This window comes from Macaca nemestrina, chromosome 4 (assembly GCF_043159975.1).
Source record: "Macaca nemestrina isolate mMacNem1 chromosome 4, mMacNem.hap1, whole genome shotgun sequence".
Taxonomy (NCBI): domain Eukaryota; kingdom Metazoa; phylum Chordata; class Mammalia; order Primates; family Cercopithecidae; genus Macaca; species Macaca nemestrina.
Genome location: NC_092128.1, coordinates 188,163,729 through 188,191,099, shown reverse-complemented (window position 1 = coordinate 188,191,099; position 27,371 = coordinate 188,163,729). Strand labels below are relative to the sequence as shown.

Here is a 27,371-nt window from a genome sequence, read left to right as displayed (position 1 = left end):
CCCAGGCAAACCCCTTGGCCTGTCCATGGGAGTGTCAGGCTCCTCCAAGGCTACAAGAGGTCACATCACCTGTCCAGGAGGACTCACGGGTGTATAGGCAGGTATGTTCAGCCAGGTGGTGCCATTTCTCCCAGGTAAAGGTGAACGGCTGGGTCATATGGCAGGCGTGTCCCCAGCTTCCAGCTTTCTTTCTGTGCCCTGACCACTCTGCAGCTCGGCCAGTTGCAAGTCTTCCCTACAGGCCTGAACTCCAGCTGGGCCGTGAACATTTCCAGGCACTGATAAAGGTGTTTAGGTCACTGCCCAAAACCCTGAAACAAAGCAGCCCTGGTCCAAATTCCTTAAACTCTCATATCAACTCCACACCCACCCCCTCGCGGCAGACAGACCTGGGTGGAACCCCCGTCCTGCTGTCTGTCCCAAAGATATGCTATCTGTCCCATCTGTCCTGAGGATACACTGCAGCCCTCCTTATGCCAGATCCCCTAGTAAGTGCTCTGGACAGATCACCCTGGCAACGATCGCCTCTTTCCCTGGAATCCCAACCAGCCCCATCTCAGGATGGTCTGAGGCACTCCCTGGTGGAAACTCCCCTGTCACGGCTTTTGGAAAGACTCCAGCTGTGGGTTCGGCCAGGATGGAGCACAAACTGTGAAATGATTTCCAAAGGGTGCAGCTCCCATCGCTGTGTATGATGGTTCCGGCCACTCCATTCACCCACCAATACTTGGTGTCCATGTTTTTAATTGGACTATTCCAGTGGTGATAACGGTATCCCCACTGAGATGTTCACATTCACTTCCCTTCCTGTCCCCATTGGCCACTAGAATTCCCTTCTTGTCCGTCGGCCATTCAGGTTCCTTTGTGTGTCAGGCTGGCTACCATCTTCATGTCAGATTCCTGCATTTCAAAAGATCTTTATATGTTCTACATACAGCCCTCTATCAAATCCATTATTCTGAATATTTTCCTCGTCAATGGCTTGCCTTTTCATTTTAAGTGTCTTTCGAAGACCAGAAACGCTTATTTGTTGGTGAAGTTCAATATCTTATTTTTTCTTTTAAAGCTCATGCTTCTGTGTCTGACTGAGGTCTTTTTTTTTCCCAAGCGTTTGTCCATCACCTGGCATTTCTGGGTGCTCAGGACTCCGCTCTGACTGAGGAGCGAGGCCATTTCTTTTACTGTCTCCTGTCTCTGAAGAAGGAAAAGTTGAAAAACAACAGGAATGAAGTCAGTGGCAAGACCAGCCAGTGCCACTGATGACCTCAGGTCTGAGATTAAAAGATTAACCCCCCCACTCTAGCCACATGTGCTCTCTATCTAGCACGACCCTTTCACGTGGACCCCTTAGGGTTGTAAGCCCTTAAAAAGAGCCAGGAATTCTGCCTTACAGGGAGCTCAGTTCTTGAGATGCAAGTCTGCCGAAGCTCCCGGCCAAATAAAGCCAAATTCTTCCTTAACCCGGTATCTGAGGGGTTCTGTCCACAGCTCGTCCTGCTACATGACCTGCCCATCTATCCTCTTACCCACAGCAACCTGCCTTGATTCCTGCAGCTTTAAAAATAACCCTATCAGGGTTAAATACTTTAATTTTTGCTTCACATAGCGTAAACCAAAAATAAAATTCTAAGCTTTCTCAACCCACTGAATGGCCCCCTCCTCTCCACCAGGGGGATTCCAAAGCAAGCTGAAAAACGAGTTCAGGCCACGAAGGGATGGGGATTGGACATGCCTCATTATACCCACCTCCCTTTGGAGTTCAGGTGCAGCTGACCAGACTGACATTAAAACAGACTATTAGACTGACAGAGCAGACTCTATACCAGCAAGACAGCAAGTTCCAATCTGACGTTGGCATAGCATCACGTGACAGCAGGCCCTCAAAGCATCAATGTATTTTACCCCAAAATATATCACTTTGACAAATTTTGAAATGGCCCACAAAGCTGTGTCTTGCGGGAAAATTCATATTCTGTAGACTCTCCTTCCCTTTCCAGCTCCTTTTCTGATCCTGAGGAGACTGGCTGAGAATCAAGTGCCTTATGAAGGTCTGAATAGGAAACATTTGCCATGTATTGCCTCTAAGGGCAGACACCTATGAGATTTCATCCATATAATAAGGACCTTGGTCTCCACAGCCCTTACCTTAACCCAGACACTCCTTTCTATTGATTCCAGGCCTTCAGATAGTAACTTAATTCTTTCAACCAATCGCCAATCAGAAACACCTTTGAATCCACCTATGACCTGGAGGCCTTTCCTCCTGGAGTCGTCCTGACATTCTGGATGAATCCAATGCACACCTCACATGTACTGACTGATATGTTGTCTCCCTGAAACGTCTAAAACCAAGCAGTACAACAACCGCCTTGGGACAAGTTCTTAGGACCTCCTGAGGCTGAGGTCATATTTAGCTCAGAATAAATCTCTTCAAGTATTTTATAAAGTTTGGCTTTTTTTGTAAACAACAGGCAGATATAGATTCCATTTGCTAATTTTTAGAAATGCTTTCTGTGTCTTGGTTCATGAAAGACATTGGTCTGTGACCGGTGATGTCCAACTCTGCTATCAAGGCAATGTTGGCCTCATACATCGAGCAGGGAAGCGGCCCCTCCTCCTCCACCGTCTGAGTGGCTGGATTCCTATTATTTCTTCTCTAAATACGATTTACCAGCTTGGCTCTCTGGGCCTGGAATTTTCTGTGTGAGGACACATGATAACAAATTAATCTCAAATTTAACAGATAATGGGCATTAGTATTTTCTTTTTTGGTAACTGGCATCCTTCAATAAATTCGTCCAGTTATACTGTTTTGGGGGCTGCCTGCACTAGTCAGGGTGGCGTCCCCTCCGAAGGCCGGGCCTGACAGCGCCGCACCCCAGGCCAGGTCTGTTGGCCCGTGCTGGTGCCCTGGGGAGCAGCGGGAGCTGCCTGGAGGCTGCGGTGTGTGGTGGCGGCGGGCAGGCACCTGGCTCCTGAAAGCAGACCTTTAATAACGCCTCGCAGAAGGGGCGGGGTGGGAGGCTGGCAGCGCAGGGGCGGCAGCTCCGGATCCCCGCGGGTCTCCGGATCACCCCACCGAGCCCCGCGCCTCAGTAGCGCAGTCCCTCCAGGGCTCCTTGGAAGGCCAGGCTCCAGCCCGGGTGCCCCCCCCCGGGGCTCCAGGGTTGGGGGCACCCAGGAGGCCGCAGGCGCGGAGCTCGAGGGCGCCCCCCGACTAGAAACCCAGGCTTTCACGCGCGGCTCCCGCCCCGTGCCCACCTCCAGGGGGGCGAGAGCACCCAGCGCCGATCCAGTGTACGGACGCCCCCGTGCCCCGTCCCCGCCGTCCAGCCCCCCCGCCCCTACCGGTCCCGCGCCTCCTCCCCACTCGCCCGCCCGCCCCGAGCCGTCCAGCCCTCAGCTCTCCCGGCCCCGCCCCCGGCCCGGCCCCGCCCCCGCCCCGCCCCGCCCCCGCCGTCTAGCCCTCCCGGCCCCCAGTCTCTCGCCCCTCCCCACTGGCCTGCAGGGTCCACCGACCTCCCGACCCCCCGACCTCCCGGCCTCGAGGACCCTCAGGAGTCCCTGCGTGGGCTGCGCCAGGTCGCCAGCGAGAGCACCGGCACGCACCACAGCCACGGAACCGCCGACCACGGCGCTCAGGAGAGCGGAGAATCCGCGCACGCGCAATTCCTGCTCCCGCCGCGGCTTGCTGGTGATGGCGCATAACGCATGCGCGGGAAGGGCTGATCTGGGCGTTGCCGTGGCTACTGGGAACGCGTTTCACGGGGGCGGGGCTTGCTTCCGGGGCGGGGCGCGGCCGCCGGAAGTGCGTGGCCGGCGGGGGCCATGGCGGCACTCAGCTTCGTCTTCCTGCTGTTGGGGGCAGCGTCCTGGCCGCCGGCTTGTGCCTCCGGGCAGGAGTTCTGGCCCGGCCAGTCGGCGGCCGACATTCTGTCGGGGGCGGCGTCCCGCAGACGGTAAACGCGCGTCCACGGTGCCAATGCTGGGGTTCCAGGGTCGGGCAGGGTCAGAGGATGGGATGAGGGCGGGGTGGGTCTGGGATGCGATGGGATAGGGCGGGGTCAGGGGCCAGGGAGAAGGGATGGGGTCAGGGGGCAGGCACACGGGATGGAGGGTGGTCCGGGGCCAGGGGGATGGAATGGAGCGGAGTCTTGGGGCAGGGGCCAGGGGGATGGGATGGAGCGGGGTCACGGGGCAGTGTCCAGGGGAATGGGATAGGGTCAGGGTTCTGGGGCACGGAATGTGGCGGAGTAAGGGGCCAGGGTGATGGTATGGGGTAGGGGGCAGGGGCCAGGAGGGATGGGATGGGGGCGGGGCAGGGGCCAGGGTGTTGGGATGGGATGGGGGCGGGGCACGGGCTGGACCTGAAGGGATGGGATGGAATGGGGGCAGGAGCGGGGTCCTGAGGGATGGGATGGGGATGGGGCGGGGGCAGGGACCAGGAAGGATGCGATGGGGACGGAGTAGGGGCAGGGGCAGGGGCCGGGGCCGGGGCCTAGGGGATGGGATGGGGCAGGGGCTGGGGGCAGGATCGGGCCGGTGGGTTGACTGTAGTCGGAGCTCCGTCACTACGGCCCGGGTCTGCAGGCGGGGTTGTCCGCGAGGCCAGGGGCGCAGCCTCGGGAGCCCAGGAAGGGCACCGGGTTGCTCGGGCTGAGCCTGGGCGGGCTCAGGAGGCCCCTGAGTGTCGCGGGTCCAGGCCTGGGTGTGCGAAGCTGGGAGTCAGTGCCCGGCGGGCGCTCCGCAGTGAATTCTTAGGGCCAAGACGAGCTTCGCAGCCGCCCTGTGGCTGTGAGTTCTCCAAGCGGACCCCGAGAGGGGCCTGGACGCAGAGGTGCGCGGCCTCTTGTGGCCTTCGCAGGCCTGGTCGCTGCACGTAGTTTCACCCGCGACGGTGGGAGTCTGTGGAAAACCAGCGCAGAGCAGGAGAAGGAGAGTACCAGGGTTTCTGTAACCGTTGGGGACCTGTCTGTGCCTTGGAGTGCTTTGTGTCCTTCCGCTAGGGCAGTGATCTTAAAGTGTGTTCGGGATCTCAGCTTTTGTAGCTGTTTTATAGTAGTACCAGGGTATTCTACGCCTTTTTCACTTCTCTCATGAGTGCACCGCGGAGTTTTCCTAGAAACCCCTTGATCTGTGATGTCACAACAGATTGAATGCAGAAACGGGTATGGGAATCCCGCTGTCACCAGACCCAAAAGAGATTTGCAAAAATTAAGAACATCGTTGGCCGGGCGCGGTGGCTCACGCCTGTTATCCCAGCACTTTGGGAGGCTGAGGCGGGTGGATCACGAGGTCAGGAGATCGAGACCATCCTGGCTAATATGGTGAAACCCGATCTCTACTAAAAAGCAAAAAAATTAGTCGGGCGTGGTGGCGGGCACCTGTAGTCCCAGCTACTCGGGAGGCTGAGGCAGGAGAATGGCCTGAACCCGGGAGGCGGAGCTTGCAGTGAGCCGAGATCAGGCCACTGCACTCCAGCCTGGGAGACAGAGCAAGACTCCGTCTCAAAATAAATAAATAAATAAAAAGAACATCGTCACAGTTCTTCTCACTAATTCATTTTTTAAAGTACGCTTATTTTTGGTTTAAATATGTGATTTTTGTTAACATGTAATGGCTTATTATTTTTATCTGAATTAAATACTTGTAACTTTAATGTCTAATATAGGACATATCAATAGACATACTGCACATAACCAGCCATCAATCATTGTTTCCAGTGTAAAGGGGTCTTTAGACCAAACAGTTTGAGAACCATGTGGGTACTGATTCTTGGGTTCTAGTCACTGGGATTCCTCTAGCCTTAGTGTTGAACTATTGCTAGTTGTTAAAAGGACGTTAGCATGTCTGCTGCTTCTGCTTACGGGCTCCATAAGTAACTGGTCATAGAGAAACAGGCCACTCACTGCCTTCACAAAGTGGGGACCATCTTAAGCGCCTAGAGTTGGGCCATACGCTGAGACTTCTGAGTAGTCAGGTTTTCCGTGCAGAAACCCCAGCATTCGAGACCTGTGGTCCTCGTTCTGCCTGCTCAGGTATCTTCTGTATGACGTCAACCCCCCGGAAGGCTTCAACCTGCGCAGGGATGTCTATATCCGAATCGCCTCTCTCCTGAAGACTCTGCTGAAGACGGAGGAGTGGGTGCTTGTCCTGCCTCCGTGGGGCCGTCTCTATCACTGGCAGAGTCCTGACATCCACCAGGTCCGGATTCCCTGGTCTGAGTTTTTTGATCTTCCGAGTCTCAATAAAAACATCCCCGTCATCGAGTATGAGCAGTTCATCGCAGGTGAGGCCGAGCGGCACGCTGGGAGGCTGTGGTTTTTTAACTGGGGCCGGGCAATCATTTCTAAGGTAGACATCAGGTTGGGCTTGCGACTTCATCCAGACTCCCCAGCATCCTCCAGTGCCCGGCGCTGCTGCCTGAGGCCTGTGGCAGCACCTCCTCCACTCAGGAGCGCAGTCCCTTTCCCATGCTGCAGTGAGCTTCCCAAAATGTTTCTCGGGAAATAGACCTGAAGTGGATGAGCTTTGTGCCCCCTCACTTCTGGAACCCACGGTGGCCTGACGAGTAGGTGAATGCAGTTAGAGCCGCCCTAACACCCTAAGAAAGCGGCCACCCCGGGTGTTGGACCGACAGGACTCAGCTCCCTGTGCGAAAGGCTGTTTTACGCTAAGGATGACGTGCTGCGTGCGGAGTGTGCTTCGTGGTGTCGCTGCGCAGCACCAGGGATAAAGGTCTGTCTTGTTTAACTTTGTGTTGCTTAATTTTTTCATTTAATTTTAGGAGAGGAATTAAAGCTCTTCTTAGAATGAAGGTATTCAGAGCTTTTTGTGTTGTGTCATTTGGAAGACATAAATTTAAAAGTAAGTGATGCTTTGCTGCTGCATTTGAGAAGCCGTGAAGATGAATGAGTTAGTTTTGAGTCAGGCTCCTGCTTTCCAGCAACTGTTGAGTTCTTACTGGACAGCCACTCTCGGGGCTTAGAGACCTTTGCTCCCTGCCAAGGAGTGTGGCTCCCGTGCCGTCATTTTTCAAGGATGGTGCTCGTTGCACCCTAGATCTTGTCACTTTGAAATGTTTTCTCTGGCAGGGTCAGTCTTGTGAGTGCTAGGGGCATGCAACAACAGGGAGTAACCTCTGACATCCTGGTTGATACCAAGTCACAAAGTCTGCCGCTTGTAAAAAGCATTCCTAGAGTGCATCCTGAGTTGACTTTACAACTTGCTCATGAGTCCTGGAAGATGAAAGCTGTGGTTGGGTGTTTGGTGTAACTAGCAGCCAGCCCTTGGTCTGAACATTAGGTTACAGGAACTCGGAGACGTTATCCTTACCTCCCTTTGGGACCAGTGGGTTTCCTGACAGGGAAGCGGGCAGGTCTGGGCCTTGGGCATCCAAGTGCTTGGGAAGGTCTGGGAAGACAGACCCCGTGTGATGAGCTTCTGAGGCGGATATGCTGGCCTCACGCTTCCCTGCAGTCTACCAGCCTGGGGCTTTGCTGAGCTGTTTCCTTGCCTGTAAGGTGGGGAAGGAACTAGCTCCTGATGTGGCTAACATAGCACCCAGCGTGCGGGATCTTCACCACCTCCCACTAGCATAGAAGGAGCCCCCGCAGCTCCGGCCTCGGGCCTGTAGGCCACGCAGCCCTTAGCCCCCAGTCGTGAGTGAGCAAAAAGGACACCAGAACTTCACCTGCACGGTGCTACTTCCTTGCTTTGTTCCTGCCCCAGAACTTCCCCAGCAGGGTGCTCCCTCCCCGCTATGTTCCTGCCCCAGGACCTCACCTGCACGGTGCTCCCTCCCCGCTGTGTTCCTGCCCCAGGACTTCACCTGTACGGTGCTCCCTCCCCGCTGTGTTCCTGCCCCAGGACTTCACCTGTACGGTGCTCCCTCCCCGCTGTGTTCCTGCCCCCTTGAGCAGATCTTGATTGCTGATCTCTTGGGCAACGCAGTGTCACCTTCTCCGTGTGGGTTGGGCCGTGGGTAAGAGGCACGATTCCTGCTCGCCTGAGCTCCTGTCCCTGGGGGAGGCAGGACACCAGTGCAGTAGATGGTGGCCCAGGTGGTGAGGAGCACTGTGGGAAACCAAGGGGGTAGGGGACAGTGGCCTCACAGAGGGCCAGAGAGCGAGCCCCCGGGGGCTGGACCAGGGGCATGAAGGCTGGACGGGCTCACATGGGCCTCTGTGAGGATGGGGCCTGCTGCAGCCAGGCAGGGGTGGGGCTGGGGAATCGGGGACCAGCTCCTCCCCACTGGCTGCTATCGCACGCTGTCGGCCCTGTGCCATCATGGCCTGTGCTCTGACCTGTCTTGGCCTTTGTGAGCCTCCTGCAGTCTCTTTGGGAATAGGGTGGTGTACAGTAGTAAGAGTCACCTGCTGGTGGCTGATGCGTGCCCGTAAGTGAGCTTCCAATTGCTGTCATGCTGCCCGGCTTCTCTTGGTGTTTTTCAGAGTCTGGTGGGCCCTTTATTGACCAGGTTTACGTCCTACAAAGTTATGCAGAGGGATGGAAAGAAGGGACCTGGGAAGAGAAGGTGGATGAGCGGCCGTGTATCGATCAGCTCCTGTACTCCCAGGACAAGCACGAGTACTACAGGTGCCTGCTGCGGCTGCTCCCTGCCTCCTCCCCCTGCCGCAGGCGCCCCCCGCCACCCTGCGGCAGGCACCTCCACCAGGCACTCCTCGCCCCACACCCCCGCAGTACCTATAGCCCCCACCTCCTCCCCCTGCCGCATGTGCCCCCTGCCGCAGGCTCCCCCCCGCACCCTGCAGTAGGCGCCTCCCCCAGGCACTCCTCGCCCCACACCCTCACAGTACCCTCAGCCCCAGCTGCCTCCCCATGCCACATGCACGCCCCACCCCCCCACATGCACACCCCCTCCCCCTGCCACAGGCGCCCCCCTCAGCCACTCCCCTCCCCACCCCAGGCAGCAGTGCCCTCCACCTCCTCCCCTTGCTGCAGCCTCTCCCCCACGCCACAGCGCCCCCACCACACACACACACAGCGCCCTCAGTGCCCACGCTGGGTGCTGATGCCGGGTTCTGGGCGTTCCCCTCCCCCCGCATCCTGACAGTGCTTCGGTGCCCCTCGTGGTAGTAGCGCTTGTGGCTGCCCACACCGTTCTCATCCTTGACAGGCGGGTCCCCTTTGTGCTGAGGCCTCGAGAATGGGCCGTGGCGAACAACGGGCTGAGACCCCGTGCCTTTTTCCCCGTGTCTTTTCCTGCATTTGGATGTTGCCACAGGAATGGGGGTCTTGTCAGTCCCAACTGTTGATTGCCATTAAAGGCTCTGACACTGCCAGGCCTACTGTGGAAAAGCTGTCAGTTCCCAGCCTCCGTGTGTCCAGTGCCAGGGCAGCTGCTCTAAAGCACGGCAAGTGAGCCCTTGGGAAGGGCGCGGGTGGCTTGGGTGACGGTCACAGCCAGGCTGGCCCCGAAGGTGCACAGGGCTGCCTCTGTCCTGCTCCCTCGGCCCCCTGTCGTGGGGAAGGCCTCAGTGGCTCAGCAGCCTGAGAGGCGCTTGTGGGCTTCTTTTACAATTTTACGAGAATGTCACGATCCGCAGTCGTGATCGGTAAGTTTTCCTAAAGCAGCCGTGTTTCATCAAGAGCAAGCCACGGTGTGTGCGTGTCTAGACTCGATTTGTTTTTCTCGTGAAAGCAAAATAAACTGACAGAGCCGCCGCGGGTTTTGTCTTCCAGAGGATGGTTTTGGGGTTATGAGGAGACCAGGGGTCTGAACGTCTCCTGTCTGTCCGTCCAGGGCTCAGCCTCCATCGTGGCGCCCCTGCTTCTGAGAAACACATCAGCCCGGTAAGTGCCCTGCTCCCCTCAGGAGCAGCCTGGAGGCCGCGGTGCCTGCTCCGTGCGTGCTGGGCTAGGGGCTGTCCGTCTCCACTCCCGCATCCCTGGCCCACCCACCTCACAGACAGCACCTGGGGGTGTTGGTTAGGGAAGTGGTTGCATGTGTCTCCGCGAAACAGCGCAGTGGGCGATGTGGACAGCGGGCGAGGGGCACAGAGGTGAGGGCTCAGCCCGGCCGAGTGCGCGGGGAGGGGCTGGGCTGGGGGCGGCGGGGGCTTACCATGAGACTGTTCTCCATTTGTACCACTTGGGCAACTTTTACCAATACCTGCCCCCTCCCCGCACCCAACACCCACCGTTTGATCTGTCTGCTGCCTCATGGGTCTGGAGAGGATCGTGCAGCCACCTTTGGCCATGCGTCTGCCACAAGTGGCCGCCGGCCTGGTGAGCCGGGCCGCGAGGGTCCACCCAGGCGGCTGGGGTTGCAGACGAGTCGGTACCTGATGATGTCATAAACTCCAGAGGGAACTGTTGATGACCATGTTCTTAGAACTTGCTGCAGACTGGGACCCTCTCCGTCACCTCCCTTGGATCTTCTTCTGAGTCCCCCAGCAGGTGCTGTGAGCATCTCCTGTAGGGTCCAGCCCCCCAGGGTTGGTGGGTTTTTCTCCCCATGTGCGGAGACGAGAGATTGTAGGAATAAAGACACAAGACAGACAAAGAGATAAAAGAAAAAGCAGCTAGGCCCGGGAGACCACTACCACCGAGACGCGGAGACCAGTAGTGGCCCCGAATGCCAGGCTGCGCTGATATTTATTGGATACAAGGCAAAAGGGGCAGGGTAAGGAATGTGAGCCATCTGCATTGATAGGTAAAGTCACGTGGGTCACATATCCACTGGACAGGGGGCCCTTCCCTGCCTGGCAGCCAAGGCAGAGAGAAAGAGAGGAGAGAGAGAGAGAGAGCTTACGCCATTATTTCCGCGTATCAGAGACTTTTAGTACTTTCACTAATTTGCTACTGTTACCTAAAAGGCAGAGCCAGGCGTACAGGATGGAACATGAAGGCGGACTAGGAGCGTGACCGCTGAAGCACAGCATCACAGGGAGACAGGCCTCCGGATAACTGCGGGTGTGCCCGACATCAGTCAGTCCCTCCACAAGAGGTGGAGGAGTAGAGTCTTCTCTGAACTCCTCCGGGGAAAGGGAGTCTCCTTTTCCCTGTCTGCTGAGTAGCGGGTGTTTTCCTTGACACTGACGCTACCGCTAGACCATGGTCCACTTGGTAACGGACGTCTTCCCTGACGCTGGCGTTACCGCTAGTCGAAGGAGCCCTCTGGTGGCCCTGCCCGGGCATAACAGAAGGCTCACATTCTTGTCTTCTGGTCACTTCTCACTATGTCCCCTCATCTCCTATCTCTGTATGGCCTGGTTTTTCCTAAGTTATAATTATAGAGCGAGGATTATTATAATATTGGAATAAAGAATAATTACTACAAACTAATGATTAATGATATTCATACATAATCATATCTATTATCTATATCTAGTATAACTATTGTTATTTTACACATTTTATTATACTGGAACAGCTTGTGCCCTCGATCTCTTGCCTCGGCACCTGGGTGGCTTACCACCCACAGTCTCCCACAGACTGGGCACAGCAGGGCATGGGTGCCTCTCGCGCTTGCCCACGTTGAGGTTGAGGCTGCCTTGTCTGCTATCGTGCCCTGTGTGCGCCTCTAGAGGACATGGCAGTCGCGACCCTATTGGACATCACAGCTGGCTCAGTACCACTCTGGTCAGTAACAGCTGCCACTGGCCCCAGTGGGCCGGGACCACGTGGTCTCAGCTGCTCTGGGCCTTTGTGAAGGCAGGTGGCTCCAGCACAGGCCCGCGTGTCTGCTGCTCGGCCAGCCCGGCTGTTGCAGAAAAGCAGAACTCAGGTTGTGGAGGGAACTAGGCTGAATTGTTTTGGTGGTTGAGATGCAGCTTTAATGTCCTGGGACTGGGTTCATTTCATGAAAATATCCGGGTTTCGGAAGCCAGTCTGCCTACGTGTGGGGCCCGTGGAACAGTCGTGCCTGTCAGTTTTTTCTATTCACATTTGCAGGTTAGAATGGAGCTGAGCCCAGAGGGGCTTCCAGCCAGATGGTCCTGATTGAGGAGAAACGCCTCTGCCGGGCTGCAGGGGAAGGAGGCTGATGGTGGGGGCAAGGCCGTCTGCCCCCAGCACCCAGGGAAAGTCTCTAATAGGGGTTAAAGCCCTAATGGGAAGGTGAAGCTATAAAGCCATTAAGAGAGGAGCCTCACCACCTTGGGGCAGGAAGCTTTCTTCAGCAAGATGGGAAAAGCACGCACCAAAAAAGAAAGATTGGTAAAGCCAGTTACTTTAAAATCAAGAACTTTTGTCCATTAGAAGAATGGAGACAGGCCTCAGAGAGGAAGGTCCTGCAGCACATTTCATGAACTAAGGACTTTCCGGGATACAGGAGACGAAACCCAGTGAGTGAGGGACGGGCAGCCTGGGGTGAGGTGAGTCTAAGACGGGATCCGTGTGATTCAGGAGTAAGAACGGCTGCTGTTAATGTGAGCAGGTGCCCCAGTGCTGTCGTGCTCAGGAAACCATCCACCGTTGGGACGACAGGTCCACAGGGGCTGGAAGGCTGCTCCTGGAGCGAGAATTTGGTAAAACCCTGAGAGTCCGGTGCACCCCGAATGTAGGACGTGCACCCACAGACCCCTGCCCAGGAATGTTCATGGCCTCCCCGGACCAGGAAAACCCGTGCACCCCTCAGTCACGCACGGGATAGAGTGTGGTAGATCCACAACTGACGAGGGGCAGACTGCTGCCGTTTTCAACAAAGAGAAATCAAGATATAATGCCCAGTTTAAAAAAAAAAAAAGATAAATGTGGTCATGTTCCATGTGCATGAAGGTCAAAGACAGTCCCGTGCATCGGAGGTAGAGATGGGGGATGCCGGGGAGGCCCCTGAGGACGGGGCAGAGCAAGTGTGTGAAGGGCTTTGTTCCTCCTTGTTCCTCCACCCAGGTAGGGGCTGCACCGTGTTCGTTTTGGAGCAGTTTGCCTACCCGCGCCTGTGCGGAATGTCCTCTGCCTGCGCCCGTGCGGAACGTGCGTCTCGAAGTGCGGTATTGCATTTCACAAAAAGCCTTAAATGGCGTTGGAAGCAGGGCCAGAGGCACCCACTGAATCCAGCTATGCCCATCTCTCCAGAAATCACCTCACGTCGCCGCCTGTGCATGCGGCCGTCTTTTTAAACACGTGGAATCACCACACACGCTGTCCACGCAGTTTTCAGTTTGCCCTTCTCTTCCCACCCAGCCGCACACCTGGGTATTACGACACGTGGACATCACCTCGCTCTTTTGCAGCTGTTTGTGTACAGATGGAAGAAAATGTGGCCTTTGGTTGTTTCCAGGTTTGTGTAGAAGAGTCTGTGTGTGAACCATGAGGGCATAAAACTAGGATGCCACCCAGAAGAGGACGATTGGTCTCGATTGCCTGACCTCGTGATCCGCCCACCTCGGCCTCCCAAAATGCTGGGATTACAGGTGTGAGCCACTGCACCAGACCAAAATTAAAATTTTTAATGTAGTCAAATTCATCAGTCTTTTCCTTAAACATTTCTGGGTTTTTGTATTCCAACCTTTACCACCCCAGTATTCGGGTCTCTTTTCTTACGATCCGTTTTGTGCGTTTCGTTTTTATTTTGCATCAAGAGCCCTAGGAAGTGTGGTGAGACGGTTGGTTCAATGGCTGGAAAAGGAGAGGCACTTCCCACGTGGAATTAGGTAGCGTTTAGCATGACAGTCACAGGCACCTGGATGACTTGTCAGACCCAAACTGGAGCAAGAAGGCGCAGAGGAGGAGGTGCCTGCCTGCGAGTCTGAGATAAAGGCTGGCTGGAGGGCTCTCTGAAATAACCCCAGGAAGGCGCTGAGGAGGAGGTGCCTGCCAGGAGTCTGAGATGAAGGCTGGCTGGAGTCTGAGATGAAGGCTGGCTGGAGTCTGAGATAAAGGCTGGCTGGAGGGCTCTCTGAAATAACCCCAGGAAGGTGCTGAGGAGGAGGTGCCTGCCAGGAGTCTGAGATGAAGGCTGGCTGGAGGGCTCTCTGAAATAACCCCAGGAAGGTGCTGAGGAGGAGGTGCCTGCCAGGAGTCTCAGATGAAGGCTGGCTGGAGGGCTCTCTGAAATAACCCCAGGACGTTCCTCACACATTTCATGCACCTCACACTTTCACAGCCACCGCTTCACACGTGCACGTATTCCTGGGACCAGGTTTGCCAATGGACAAGGGCTGCAGTAACTCGGACGAGACGCTGTCGCAAGAATGCCTGCCCGGGAATGGCGTCTCTACCACGGAACAGATGCAGCTCCAGCTTTGAGCCCGAGTCAGTGAATTTGTTTCCAAGCAGCTTATGTGAACCTCTCCTTTTTGCCAAAGAAAAGCTTCCCACAGCCTCCCGTCTTCAGGCGCACCTGCAGCTTGTCATAGCCATCAGTGGATCCTGGATTCCAAGCCTTCTGCCCACTCCCAAATACACTCCTCAAATTAGGAGATACTTTTCTCTGATGTCATTCTCTGAGTTGACAGTGGGCGTTAAACCCTCAGAACTGTGGTGTGGAGGCCAGACAGCAGCCTGCCTGTGTCTCAGCCATAACCGCCCGACGCGCCCTGGTTGGTGTCCCTTGAAGACTTGGTCTCTCCTTCCCCGGCCCTGGGTTCTCCCAGTTTGTGCTCTGAGAGTGTGACTGTCGTCATCCTTAACTCTTATAACTATTGTCATGTTGTTTAAAAATAGGTCCGTGATGTTAGACAGAGCCGAGAACCTACTTCACGACCACTACGGAGGGAAAGAATACTGGGATGTGAGTGTTTCCTCGGGAGCATCTTTCTAAATTAGTGTATGTTGCCTATTACTTAGTTTTTGAAAATTTAAAACAGTTGATGGCTCTTTTGAACTTTGCTGATTAAAATCATAATTGAAGCCCTGGATACGGGCACCTGCAGTGACTGCGCCGCCCCCGAGTCTCACGTGGCCGCAGAGCCAGGTCCTCGGGAGCCCACAGGGCCGCCCAGCTCTCCCCTCTGATGCCACAGGCCCTGAATGCAGTGGCGGTGCCCTGGAGTCAGCCCCCGAGTCAGTGACTCCGTCAGTGGCTGGAACGTAGACCCCTCCTTTCTCCTTTCTTTAGCTTTGAAAGGTGGGACTGTTTTCTGCAGTGGGTCTTTCCCATTGCCGTTGATTTCTGTGTTGATGGGGTGACTTTCCATAGCCACCCCGGTGCTGTGAGTGAGTGGGAGTATAGGGCGGGAAGTGGCTGCCCCCCTCCCGTGGGCACAGCAGGCCTGCTGACATGTTCACCAGGGCAGCAGCTTGTAAAGCTGGAACCTGCCTGCAGGAGACAGTCCCTGCTCACATGGGGCCTTGTGCAGGTCGGTCCCGCCCCATTTGGCAAAAGCTAGAAGTCAAGTTGGGGAGACACTGAGGGGAAGGAGCTGCACACAGTTGTGCCAGCCAGGGGCAACGGCCAGCTGAGCCCGTGTGTGCCACAGCTTCCCTCGGGGGAGCCTGGCAGAGCTGGCAGGGGTGGACGGCTTGCCCTGCATTGGCTTCATGCCGGAGACCCTTCGAGAGCCTCCACCGTGGATGGCACTGCTTCTCGGGCGACTGTTGATGAGGAATGTCTCTGAGGGTCTTGTTCCAGCTGCAGGGGTGGGTGGCGGCAGCTATGGGAGGACCCGCTCCAGAAGGGCGGCATGGCGGGCGGGCTGTTCTCAGCCGAGCCGTCGCCGTTTCCACAGACCCGTCGCAGCATGGTGTTCGCCAGGCACCTGCGGGAGGTGGGAGACGAGTTCAGGAGCAGACACCTCAACTCCACGGACGACGCGGACAGGATCCCCTTCCAGGAGGACTGGACGAAGATGAAGGTAGCCCCTCTCCCTTTTGTTAATTGGAGAGAAGGTAAATCCTCTCTTGAGATGCCCAAAAACTCATGCCTTCAGTTCAGAGTCACAGCAGGGTTGGCGCGTCTGTCGGCGTGGATGCCTCCCTGAAATGTGAGTCACGGTAATTACCCGCTCTCGGGAGGCGCCAGGACCCTGGGACCCTCGTCGCGGTGCAGACTCGGGGAGTCACTCCGCCTGGCTCTCCCTCTAGTAACACGGGAGTCCTGGCAGGCCCAGCAGCCTCAAAGGTGTTCTCAGAGCGCGGCGAGGCCAGGAGCACGGAAGCAGGAGCTCGAGGTGGCCAGAGGCACGTTCGGGCTTTCTCCCTCATGACCTGATTGATAGAGAAAAGCAGCGGCACCCAGACTCGCCTAGAAGCACCGTCAGTGCTGTTTTGGTCTAGAGTCATCCTTTTTTTATTCTATGTATATATTTTTAAGTGTTTTCTGAAAGTTTGGGTTTTTCTGTGGTGTAATTACAACAAACATATTGCTTTTTCAACTTGATTTTGTTTTTAAGCATTTTCAGTGTCTGTTTTTTGTGTTTTTTAAACAAAACTTTCATAGAAGTGCCATTTTACTTGTTTGTTCTTTATGGGGTATTTGAGCTGTTTCCACGTGGAATAGCATTAATTGTTCCAGCAATAATTAAGTTACTTGGACAGTTTTTACTCGGGAAAAAATACAGAAGATTTTTTCATTTTATCCCACTTGTATTTCTTTTCAGTGTTTTTTATTTTTTATTCTTTTAAATTTTATTTAATTAACTTTTTTTGTTTTTGGTTTTGTTTTGAGAGAGTCTCACTCTCCTGAGTAACTGGGACTACAGGTGTGTACCACAACGCCTGGCTAATTTTTGTATTTTGTATTTTGAGTACAGACAGGATTTTCTCATGTTGGCCAGGCTGGTCTCAAACTCCTGACCTCAAGTAATCCACCTGCCTCGGCCTCCCAAAGTGCTGGGATTACAGACATGAGCCACTGTGCCTGGCTTATTTTATCTTTTTTTTTTTTTTTTAAACTTTAATTGTTTTTGGGGAACAGGTGATGTTTGGTTACATGGATAAAATGGTAATTTCTGAGATTTTGGTGCACCCATCACCCGAGCAGTGTACACTGTACCCAATGTGTAGTCTTTTATCCCTCACCCCCTCCACTCTTCCCCTTGAGTCCCCAAAGTCCATTGTGTCATTCTCATGCCTTTGCATCCTCATAGCTTAGTTCCCACTTATGAGTGAGAACATGTGATATTTGGTTTTCTGTTCCTGAGTTACTTCATTTAGAATAATGGTCTCCAGATCCATCCAGGTTGCTGCAAAGCATTCATTTCCTTCCTTTTTATGGCTGATATACCACATTTTCTTCATCCACTCACTGGCCAATGGGCATTCAGGCCAGTTCCATGTTTTCACGGCTGTGGATTGTGCTGCTATAAACATGTATGTGCAAGTGTCTTTTTCATATAGTGACTTCTTTTCCTCTGGGTAGATACCCGGCAGTGGGATTGCTGGATCAATGGTAGATCTACCTTTAGTTCTTTAAGAATCTCCATACTGTTTTCCATAGTGGTTGTACTAGTTTGCATTCCCACCAGCAGTGTCACGGTGTTCCCCTTCACCACATCCACGCCGACATCCATAATTTTTTGGTTTTTTGATTATGGCTCTTCTTGCAGGAGTAAGGTAGTATCCTGTTGTGGTTTTCGTTTGCATTTCCCTGATCATTAGTGATGTTGAGCATTTTTTCGTATGTTTGTGTATCTTCTTTTGAGAATTGTCTATTCATGTCCTTAGCCTACATTTTGATGGGATTATTTGTTTTTTTTTTTAATGCTGATTTGTTTTGGTTCCTTGTAGATTGTGGATATTAGTCCTTGGTCGGATGCAAAGTTTGCGAGTATTTTCTCCCACTCTGGGGGCTGTTTGCTGATTGTTTCTTTTGCTGTGCAGAAGCTTTTAGTTTAATTATGTCCTAACTATTAATGTTTGTTTTTGTTGCTTTTGCTTTTGGGTTCTTGGTCAGGAACTCTTTGCCTAAGCCAATGTCTAGAAGAGTTTTCCGGATGTTATCCTCTAGAATTTTTATGATTTCAGGTCTTAGATTTAAGTCTTTGATCCATCTTGAGTTGATTTTTGTATAAGATGAGAGACGAGGATCCAGTTTCATTCTTCTACATGTGGGTTGCCAATTAATCCTGCACCATTTTTGAATAGGATGTCCTTTCCCCACTTTGTGTTTTTGTTTGCTTTGTCGAAGATCTGTAAGTATTTCACTTTATTTCTGGGTTCTCTATTCTGCTCCACTGGTCTAGGTACCTATTTTTATAGCAGTACCATGCTGTTTTGGTAACTGTAGTCTTGTAGGATAGTTTGAAGTTGAGTAATGTGTACCTCCAGATTTGTACTTTTTGTTTAGTCTTGCTTTGGCTATGTAGGCTCCGTTTTGGTTCCATATGAATTTTAGGATTTTGTTTTTTCTAGTTCTGTGAAGAATGATGATGGCATTTTGATGGGAATTGCATTGATAGATTGCTTTTGTAGTATGGTCATTTTCACAATATTGATTCTACCCATCCATGAGCATGGGATGTGTTTCCAATAGTTTGTGTTGTCTATGATTTCTTTCAGCAGTGTTTTGTAATTTTCCTTGTAGAGATCAAGTTTTATGGGTTTTTTTGGTTGTTTTTGTGTTTTGTTTTGTTTCATTCTTTTTTTTTTTTTTTTTTTTTTTTTTTTTTTTTTTTTTTGCAGCTGTTGTAAAAGGAGTTGAATTCTTGGTTTGATTCTCAGCTTGGTTGTTATTGGTGTATAGCAGTGCTGCTGACTTGTGTACATTCATTTTGTATCCTGAAACTTTACGGAATTCATTTATCAAATCTGGGAGTTTTTTGGGTGAGTCTTTAGGGTTTCCTAGGTATACGATTATATCGTCAGTGAACAGTGACAGTTTGACTTACTCTTTACTGATTTGGATGCCCTTTATTTCTTTCTCTTGTCTGATTGCACTGACTAGGACTTCCAGTACTATGTTGAATAGAATTGGTGAGAGTGGGCATCCTTGTCTTGCTCCAGTTCTCAGGAGGAATGCTTTCAACTTTTCCCTGTTCAGTATAATGTTGACTTTGGATTTATCATAGATGACTTTTATTACCTTGAGGTATGTCCCTTCTATGCCACCTTTGCTGAGGGTTTTAATCATAAAGTGATGCTGGATTTGTCAAATGTTGCTTCTGCATCTATTAAAATGATCATATGATTTTTGTTTTTAGTGCTGTTTAGGTTGTGTGTCGCATTTGTTGACTTGCATATGTTAAACCATCCCTGCATCCCAGATATGAAATCCATTTGATCATGGTGTTACCTTTTTGATATGTTATATAATATCCCTCCATCTTTTTTAACTGTTGTTGCTTTAAAGTCTGTTTTGTCTGATATAAGAACAGCTACCCTGCTCACTTTGGGTGTCTATTTGCATGGAATATCTTTTTCCACCCCTTTACCTTAAGTTTATGTGAATCCTTATGTGTTAGGTGAGTCTCTTGAAGACTTTTGCCTCACAGCTTTTAGGCAGATTTTTATCCATTCTGCCACTCTTTTTCTTTTAAGTGGAGCATTTAAGCCATTTACATTCAACTTTGGTATTGAGGTGTGAGGTACTATATTCTATTCATCATGCTAGTTGCTGCTTGAATACCGTTTTCTTTCTTTCTTTCTTTCTTTCTTTCTTTCTTTCTTTCTTTCTTTCTTTCAATTGTGTTGTTTTATAGTCCCTGTGAGATTCATGCTTTAAGGAGGTTCTAGTTTGATGTATTTTGAGGTTTTGTTTCAAGATTTAGAACTTCTTTTAGCATTTCTTGTAGTACTGGCTTGGTAGTGGTGAATTCTCTCAGCATTTGTTTGTCTAAAGAAGATGATCTCTCCTTCATTTATGAAGCTTAGTTTTGCTGAATACAAAATTCTTGGCGGATAATTATTTTGTTTGTGGAGGCTGAAGGTAGGACCCCAGTCCCTTGTAGTAGGGTTTCTGCTGAGAAATCTGCTGTTAATCTGATAGGTTTTCCTTTATAGGTTACCTGGTGCTTTTGGCTCACAGCTTTTAAGATTCTTTCCTTCGTCTTGAGTTTAGATAACCTGATGACTATGTGCTGAGGCGATGATCTTTTTGTGATGAATTGCCCAGGTATTCTTTGAGCTTCCTGTATTTGGATGTCTAGATCTCTAGCAAGACCAGGAAGTTTTCCTCAATTGTTCCCTCAAATACATTTTCCAAACTTTTCGATTTCTCTTCTTCCTCAGGAACACCAATTATCCTTAGGTTTCGTTGTTTAACATAATCCCAAATATCTTGGAGGCTTTGTTCTTTTTTTTTTTTTTTACTATTATTTTATCTTTGTGTTTGTTGAATTGGGCTGATTTGAAAACTTTGTCTTTAAGCTCTGAAGCTCTTTCTTCTCCTGTTCTAGTTCTAGTCTATTATTGAAACTTTCCAGTGTATTTCGTTTCTTTAAGCGTGTCTTTCATTTCCAGAGGTTGGAATTGATTTTTCTTTATGATACTTATTTATCTGGAGCATTTTTCATCCACATTCTGTATTTTTTTCACCTTTCACCTTTTTCAGCACTAGACAGGTCATCAAGACAGAAAGCCAACAAAGAAAGTGAAAAGTTGGTTTTCACCTTTGTCTGGTATGTCCTTGAGTAGCTTAATAATCAACCTTCAGAATTCTTTATCTGGCAAACCAGAGATTTCTTCTTGGTTTGATCCATTGCTGGGGAGCTCCTGTGATCTTTTGGGGGTGCTATAGAACCTTGTTTTGTCATATTATCACAATTGGTTTTCTGCCTCCTCATTTGGGCAGACTATTTCATTGGAAAGATCTGGAACTCACGGGCTGCTGTTCAGATTCTTTCGTCCCACGGGTGCTCTGTGGTGCTCTTCCCTTCCCCTAGGGATGGGGCCTCCTGAGAGCTGGGCTGCAGTGATGAGATTGCTCTTCTGGGTCTAGCCACCCAGTGGGGCTTCCAGGCCCTGGGATGGTGCTGGGGAATGTCTGCCGAGCCCCGTGATGTGATCCGTCTTCAGGTCTCCCCGCCGTGGGTACCAGCACCTGCTCTGTGGAGGTGGCAGGGGAGTGAGGTGGACTCTGGCGGGGTCCTTGGTTGTAGTTTTGCTGAGTGCACTGGCTTTCTCGAATGCTGGTTATGCTGCAGTGAAGTTGTCATGTGGACAGACTCCGGACCTTGGTCAGCCAGGATGTTACAAGTGGTGGAATTAGCTGTTGCTTTCTCCTTCCTTAGAGCAGGGTTCTGTTAGAATTTGCTGTAACCATTTGCATTGGTGGCCTCCAGCCAGGAGGTGGTGCTGTCAAGAGGGCAGCAGAGCATTCTGGCTCTTGGGGAGTTTGCAGCTGTGAGCTGCTTCGTCCACAGGAGCTGGCACGTCCCTGCGGTGGTTCTCGGAGCACAAGTTTGCAGCGTGAGTCTCCACATGCTGTTCTCTTTTTAAATACTTTTCTTTAACTCAGATAAAATGATCAGTGGTAATTAATACTGCTTCACTGTCTTCTTAGAAAGACATCTGGTCGCCCCCGAGATTCCACCTGAATCCCTTAGACAGCCCTGGAGGCCACCCCATGGAGGAGGCCACATGGAAACGGTCGTCCCTCTGCGCCTGGAGTTCCACCCGGTGCCCAGGATGAGCCCCGAGCCCGCCTGTCAGTTTCCGCATTTCCTTGTGATTCTTTGCTAGGTCAAGCTGGGCTCGGCGCTAGGGGGCCCCTACCTGGGAGTCCATCTGAGAAGAAAAGATTTTATCTGGGGTCACAGAGAGGATGTGCCCAGCCTGGAAGGGGCCGTGAGGAAGATCCGCAGCCTCATGAAGATCCACCGGCTGGACAAGGTGTTTGTGGCCACAGATGCCGTCAGAAAGGGTATGGAGCTTCCGTGCCTTTCGTTTCTTTCTTTTCGTCTTGATCCCTGGTTCCGTTCTGGGTAGACCTAGGCCTGCATGATCTTCAACTAATTCCTGGGAGGGTAAAGCTGAATTGTGTGTCTGCATGTTTTGAGCCAGTTCCTAACGAACTAACCAGAAGCCAAGTATGCATGTCTTCCTGCCAAAGAGAGACATATCCGTTCCTACCGGAGGATCCGGTTCAAAGGGTCTCTCCTTCTACTTCGCAGAATATGAAGAGCTAAAAAAGCTTTTACCCGAGATGGTGAGGTTTGAACCCACGTGGGAGGAGCTGGAGCTCTACAAGGACGGAGGCGTTGCAATTATTGACCAGTGGATCTGCTCACATGCCAGGTGCCTGCCCCCTTCACCGTCGGCTGAGAGCGGGTCGGGTGACTTTCAAAGGTTCTTCCGTCCCAGGTACTCGGTGTCAGAGCAGATGGTTGCCTGTGTAGCCTGCCCACTTCACTGTCGGCCGAGAGCGGGTCAGGTGGCTTTCAAAAGGTTCTTTGTTCCAGGTACTCGGTGTCAGAGCAGATGGTCACCTGTGTTCACAGTGGTCATTTCCACACTGTTTACCTCCTCGTCTGAGTCTCCTGTAGCATCTGGTTCAGTGTTTCCCTGGGCTGAAGTTAATTGTTTATCTTGCCCTTTTAATTCTCACACACAGACTTCCTCCATAGCAGGCTGTTGGCATAGCTGGCCTCATCTCAGAACCTCTTCTTGTGTCTCATTTTCCCGTCATTCCCAGTTTCTGCCCCATCTGCCCCCTGCCCTGAGAGTTGCCCGTGCCCTCGAGTTGGGCGCGTTGTTGGTGCTGTGTGTGTTGCTGAAGAGCATCATGAGCATCGCCAAGGCCGGGAGCCTGGGCCCTTGTGCGGTCGTTCTTGTGGGGTTGTGAGTGTCCCTGAGGCCGGGAGCCTGGGCCCTTGTGCGGTCGTTCTTGTGGGGTTGTGAGTGTCCCTGAGGCCGGGAGCCTGGGCCCTTGTGTGGTCGTTCTCGTGGGGTTGTCGTGAGTGTCCCTGAGGCCGGGAGTCTGGGTCCTGCATGCGATCTTTCTTGTGGGGTTGCCATGAGTGTCCCCAAGGTTGGGAGCCTGGGCCCTGCATGCCGTCATTCTCATGGGGCTGCTGTAGGAGGTAGGGCTGGGCCTCTGTTCCCCTAATGACCTGTCTGCCCGTCTGCATAGGAGACCAAGGTTAGGATTAGGGTGAAACAGTTTGAGTTCAATAAAAAAGGAAAGTAGAGGGAATGGTCTTCCCGTGGTTAGCACTGTGCACGTGTGTAGGTCTCTGTGGGTTAGTCTGTCTCCCTCCTGCCCGAGGAATGCTGAGCGCCCTGAGCTGGTGCCTCTTCACACATCTGCTGTTTCCTGTGGTGGTCTGGGCATTGTGCGTAAGACCCACGGAGGCTCTGGGTGATGCTGTCTGTGGGGCGTGGATCCCTTTACCTGTTAAGCAGACAGGAGGCAGCGCTGACTTCTTAGGTCAGGGCGGAGGTGTGTGGGAGCCCAGTCACGAGCTTGCCCCTGCTTCTCAGGTGTGGCCTTGAGATTTGACTGCGAGCTTGGCAGTGCTGTCTCCCCAGCCCAGGAAGCCTGCTGTGGGGAGGCCTGACACTGAGCTCTCGGCCTCCTGCCCTCAGCTGCGCGAAGCACTTGGCCTAGCTCACTGAAGCTGCTCTGCCTCCAGGCCAGCGCGGCCTACTCTGACAGGCCCGTGTGTGTGGAGTGGTGGGGGTCTCCCCACCAATGCCCCCACCCAGCAGCACACGGGCCTGTGTGGCCTGCTGGCCCTGTGGTTCCGTGTACAGCGCTGGGCACGTCACGTTTGCTCTGGAAACATCTCTGGGGTTTGCTTGTTCTTGAAGTTCATGAAGTGCTGCTGGAGAGCCAGAAACCGACTGTGCAGGAGCCAGAGGAATGGGCAGGCCGCTGACCCAAGGTATGAAGAAACCCCTGGAGAAGGGTGTCCCCACCAGCCCATACGGCGTGTGTGTGGAGGGGTCCTTGACCTCCGTGATTTCTCTTGTGCCTCAGGATAAGGACCCCCCATGCCTTGGCTAGACAGTGTTGTGATTAGTAGGAATCTCTCATTGTTCACCATGTGACCCCCAGGAGGTATTCGACCTGCACCGGCGTGCCTGGTCCAGGAGGTATTCGACCTGCACCGGCGTGCCTGGTCCAGGAGGTATTCGACCTGCACCGGCGTGCCTGGTCCAGGAGGTATTCGACCTGCACCGGCGTGCCTGGTCTGGGATTTGGTGATAGAGAGGAGAGCTCCTGAGGGGGGCATGTGGTGGGACAGGAGTGTGGTGGCTGCTGACTGTGGGGTGGGGATGGGGCTGCAGCATCAGGCAGAGCCCCTCAGGGCGCAGATGTCAAGGGCACCTGAGCGAAGGGTGCCAGCAGGGGGGGTGGCGGCTGTGTCGGTTCCATGTAACTCTGGAACTCATTTCACTCACCTGCTCCTCTCAGTTCTCCCTAACTCTGGAACCTCTGTGATCTCAGTTCTTCCTCACTCTGGAACCTCTGTGGTCCTTTGCAGGTTTTTTATTGGCACCTCAGTCTCAACATTTTCTTTTCGGATTCATGAGGAAAGAGAAATTCTGGGGTTGGACCCCAAGACGACGTACAACAGGTTCTGCGGAGACCAAGAGAAGGCATGTGAGCAGCCCACGCACTGGAAGATCACCTACTGAGAAGGCTCCTCCGGGGCCGCTCCCGGACCCGACTGACGTGGGTGGACGCAGGCTCTGTCGCCGCGGAGTCACCGTCTGCTGCCAGCCAGGAGCTCGGTGGACAGGACTGTCCCTCGCGGGATCCTAAGCCCAGAAGAGGCCCCAGGCCTCTAGAGGTGCAGCGCGTCTAGAGTTGTGCTCTGTCCTTGGCGTTTCCAGCCGCCATGGCTGACGAAGAGGCTCTGCTGCCCTCGGGGGCAGTTGTGTTTTCAGGCAGTGTCTGTGAACCCACAGCTCGGTTGCCAGCAGGGCCCGCGTGGTGACTCATAAGCAGGAGTGTTTGTCAGGCTCCAGCTCTGGCCTTACCAGCCACCTTTCATGTCTTCCTATTTTAAGCGCATTGAGGATAGATGCTGGCGGGTGAGCTGCCCTCCGTCAGGTGCACACGGGCTGACGTTTCCCTGGGAGCTGGTGCAAGGAAAAGAGTCATTTTAAATGTCTGCAGAGTGACCGGGGCCTCACGAATCCCTCTGTTGCCCTCCACGCAGCAGGAGGCTGCCTGTTTGTTTCCTCCTGGGATGTGTGCAAGGCAGACCTGGTGCTGCAAAGGGAAGGGCCTGAGGCCTCAGGGAGCCCCGTGGAGGGATGACAGTTCAGGCCCTACCGTCAGCACATCAGAGTGCTGGGAAGTTTTTCAGTGGCGTCTCTGGGACACTCGGTGGATTGTCTGTAGGAAACTTGCAACTCCACTCCTCACACCAGGCCCAGCTGGCTGCCCTGCCCTCGCCCTGGCTGCCCTGCCCTCACCCTGGCTGGCAGGTGCACGTGGGGCCTCCGGGTCCACCATTCACTATTGAGAGCTAGAAATGAGGAAGGACAGTCACACCAACTCCAAAAGGCTGTCTAGGATGAGCTGCTTTATCAGGGAGCTCCTTGTACCCATTTTACAGAAATCATTTTTAGGTCTTTGTGCCACCACCATGAGGGGCATCTGCAAAGAGGGCAACGCTGGACGCAGAATCTGTGGAAGGTGCAGCAGTGCCTCAGGGGTCCTCAAGGTCAGGGAGCCCCCCTCTCCATCTTGGCCCATTACCCTTTGTGACTTCCCACCATGGTGTCGTGTGACCCTCAGGCTGGTGGGGGCTGAGTCCTCACTGAGCACCCACTTTCCACATCTGCTAGAGGAACAGTGACACGGACACTTGTGTGACAGAGAGAGGAGGGTTAGTGAGGAGGGACAGACAGCTCTTCCCTTCGGAGCCTGGCTAGTCTAGGACATCACCTTGCTGTGTCTTCTCCTTCTCAAGCTTTTAAAATTGACCCTGAACGTGTGACAGGGTCCTACGGTGTTACTCAAAGCTGTGCAAGGTAAATGGTGACATATTTATTCTTTTCCCATTTGTTCTAGAAACAGTGCCTTTTTCATCAATTGCATTTTCCAGGTTGAGAGCTGTATAAAACATTTTGGACTGTGACCATGTACCTTCCTTTTTAAGAAAAATAAACTGCTTTATGGTAGTTAGCTGTGGAGCGTAGACTCATTAGACTCATTTCCTGCTGCCCAGCGGAAGGTGGAAGAACCCTTTCACATCTCCCAGAAGGCACATGGTGACCAGGTTGGAACAGGGTCGGGGCCGCTCCTGCTGGCCTGTGAGTGCTGTGGCATCTGCATCAGGACACCACTTCTGCCAGAGCCCCTGGGGCCCCCAGTGTTTCCTGGGTCTGCTCAAGGGGCCCTGCAAGCCCTCGTCATCCTCAACAGCAACCAGCCCTCTGTTCATTAGACTGCTGGGAGGCCTCTTTGGGGAAAGAATTCCACAGTTGTAAAAGTTTGAAAACTGCCAGGTTTTTAGGCACATAGGAGATGGCAGTATGGCCTTTATGAGTTTAACTGTGATGGGAAGAGACCAGCCAGTGAGAAGATTAGTGTGCCAGGTGCTGGTAAATGCTGCAGAACTCTGGAGAACACAGCCTGGAGGAGGTGGGAGGTTGGGAGGGGCCCAGGAAGGCTAGTGGGGCTGTAAGAGGCAGTGGCCAGAACAATGAGTACAGAGGCCCCAGGGCACATACGGCCAAGGCGGAGAGATGCTGGTGTCCCAGATGGAGCAACTGGGCCAGTGATGCGTCGGGAGGATGTGTGGGTAGGAGGGCCTCTGTGGGGCCTGAGCAGAGCAGCGTGTGATGTGACTGTGTAGAGAATAGCCTGGAAGCTGGAGGCTGGTGAGGAGGCTCTTGCTTGGTCCTAGTGAGACACAATGGTCAAGAGTGTTGAAAACTTGAGGCTGGACGCAGTGGCTCACGCCTGTAATCCCAGCACTTTGGGAGGTCAAGGCGGTTGGATTGCTTTAGGTCAGGAGTTTGAGACCAGCCCAGCCAACATGGTGAAATCCCATCTCTACTAAAAAAAAAAAAAAAAAAAAAATTAGCCTCGCGGGCATGGTGGTGCATGTCTGTAATCCCAGCTACGTGGGAGGCTGAGGCAGGAGAATCACTTAAACCTGGGAGGCGGAAGTTGCCATGAGCTGTGATTGTGCCACTGCACTCCAGCCTGGGGTGACAGAGTGAGACTCTGTCTGAAAAAAAGAAAAACTTTAGAGTTTATTTGAACAAAGAACAGTTCATGAATTGCACTCAGAACCAGGAGAGGCTCAGCGAGCTCTACCCAGCAGCATGGGCAGGCAGCACTTAAAGACAGAACACGAAAGTGAGGCACGGAAACAGCCTGATTGGCTACGGCTGGGCCTCTGCGTCATGTGGGTGTGGTCTGATCCACTGGCAGCTTATGACAGACTCAGCTACTTGTTACAAGAATAGACTTACTAGGTTGAGTTTGTTTACATGCTTGGTTAGGTTGCAGTTCACTAGGTAGGAATTCAAAGAATGGCCAGCTTTAGGCCAGATGTAATTTAACAAAAGGACCCGGGTGTGGGCACATCCCTGGAAGGAGGTACTGGGTCTGAGAG

General features: G+C 52.8%; 1 protein-coding gene across 9 annotated transcripts; it reads left to right on the top strand.

Annotated features, from left to right (window-relative positions):
• Window positions 1-3,675: 3,675 nt before the first annotated feature.
• On the top strand, window positions 3,676-25,926 carry LOC105472498 (protein O-fucosyltransferase 2). 9 transcript variants are annotated; one of them, XR_011622885.1, is made up of 11 exons: window positions 3,803-3,959; window positions 6,039-6,289; window positions 8,454-8,598; window positions 9,706-9,816; window positions 14,635-14,701; window positions 15,639-15,764; window positions 21,529-21,709; window positions 21,960-22,083; window positions 23,599-23,672; window positions 23,768-23,953; window positions 24,276-24,399. XR_011622885.1 is itself a non-coding variant. In XM_011725805.2 (9 exons), the coding sequence occupies exons 1-9, from the start codon at window positions 3,829-3,831 to the stop codon at window positions 24,427-24,429; spliced, it is 1,290 nt and encodes a 429-aa protein (XP_011724107.1). In that variant the 5' UTR covers window positions 3,803-3,828; the 3' UTR covers window positions 24,430-25,926. The 9 variants fall into 9 exon arrangements, 6 of the variants coding, with proteins under 6 accessions (XP_070951922.1, XP_011724107.1, XP_011724108.1 ...); XR_011622887.1 differs by lacking the exon at window positions 23,768-23,953 and having other exon boundaries at window positions 24,276-24,413; XR_011622884.1 differs by having other exon boundaries at window positions 23,599-23,953.
• The last annotated feature ends 1,445 nt before the right edge of the window (window positions 25,927-27,371 follow it).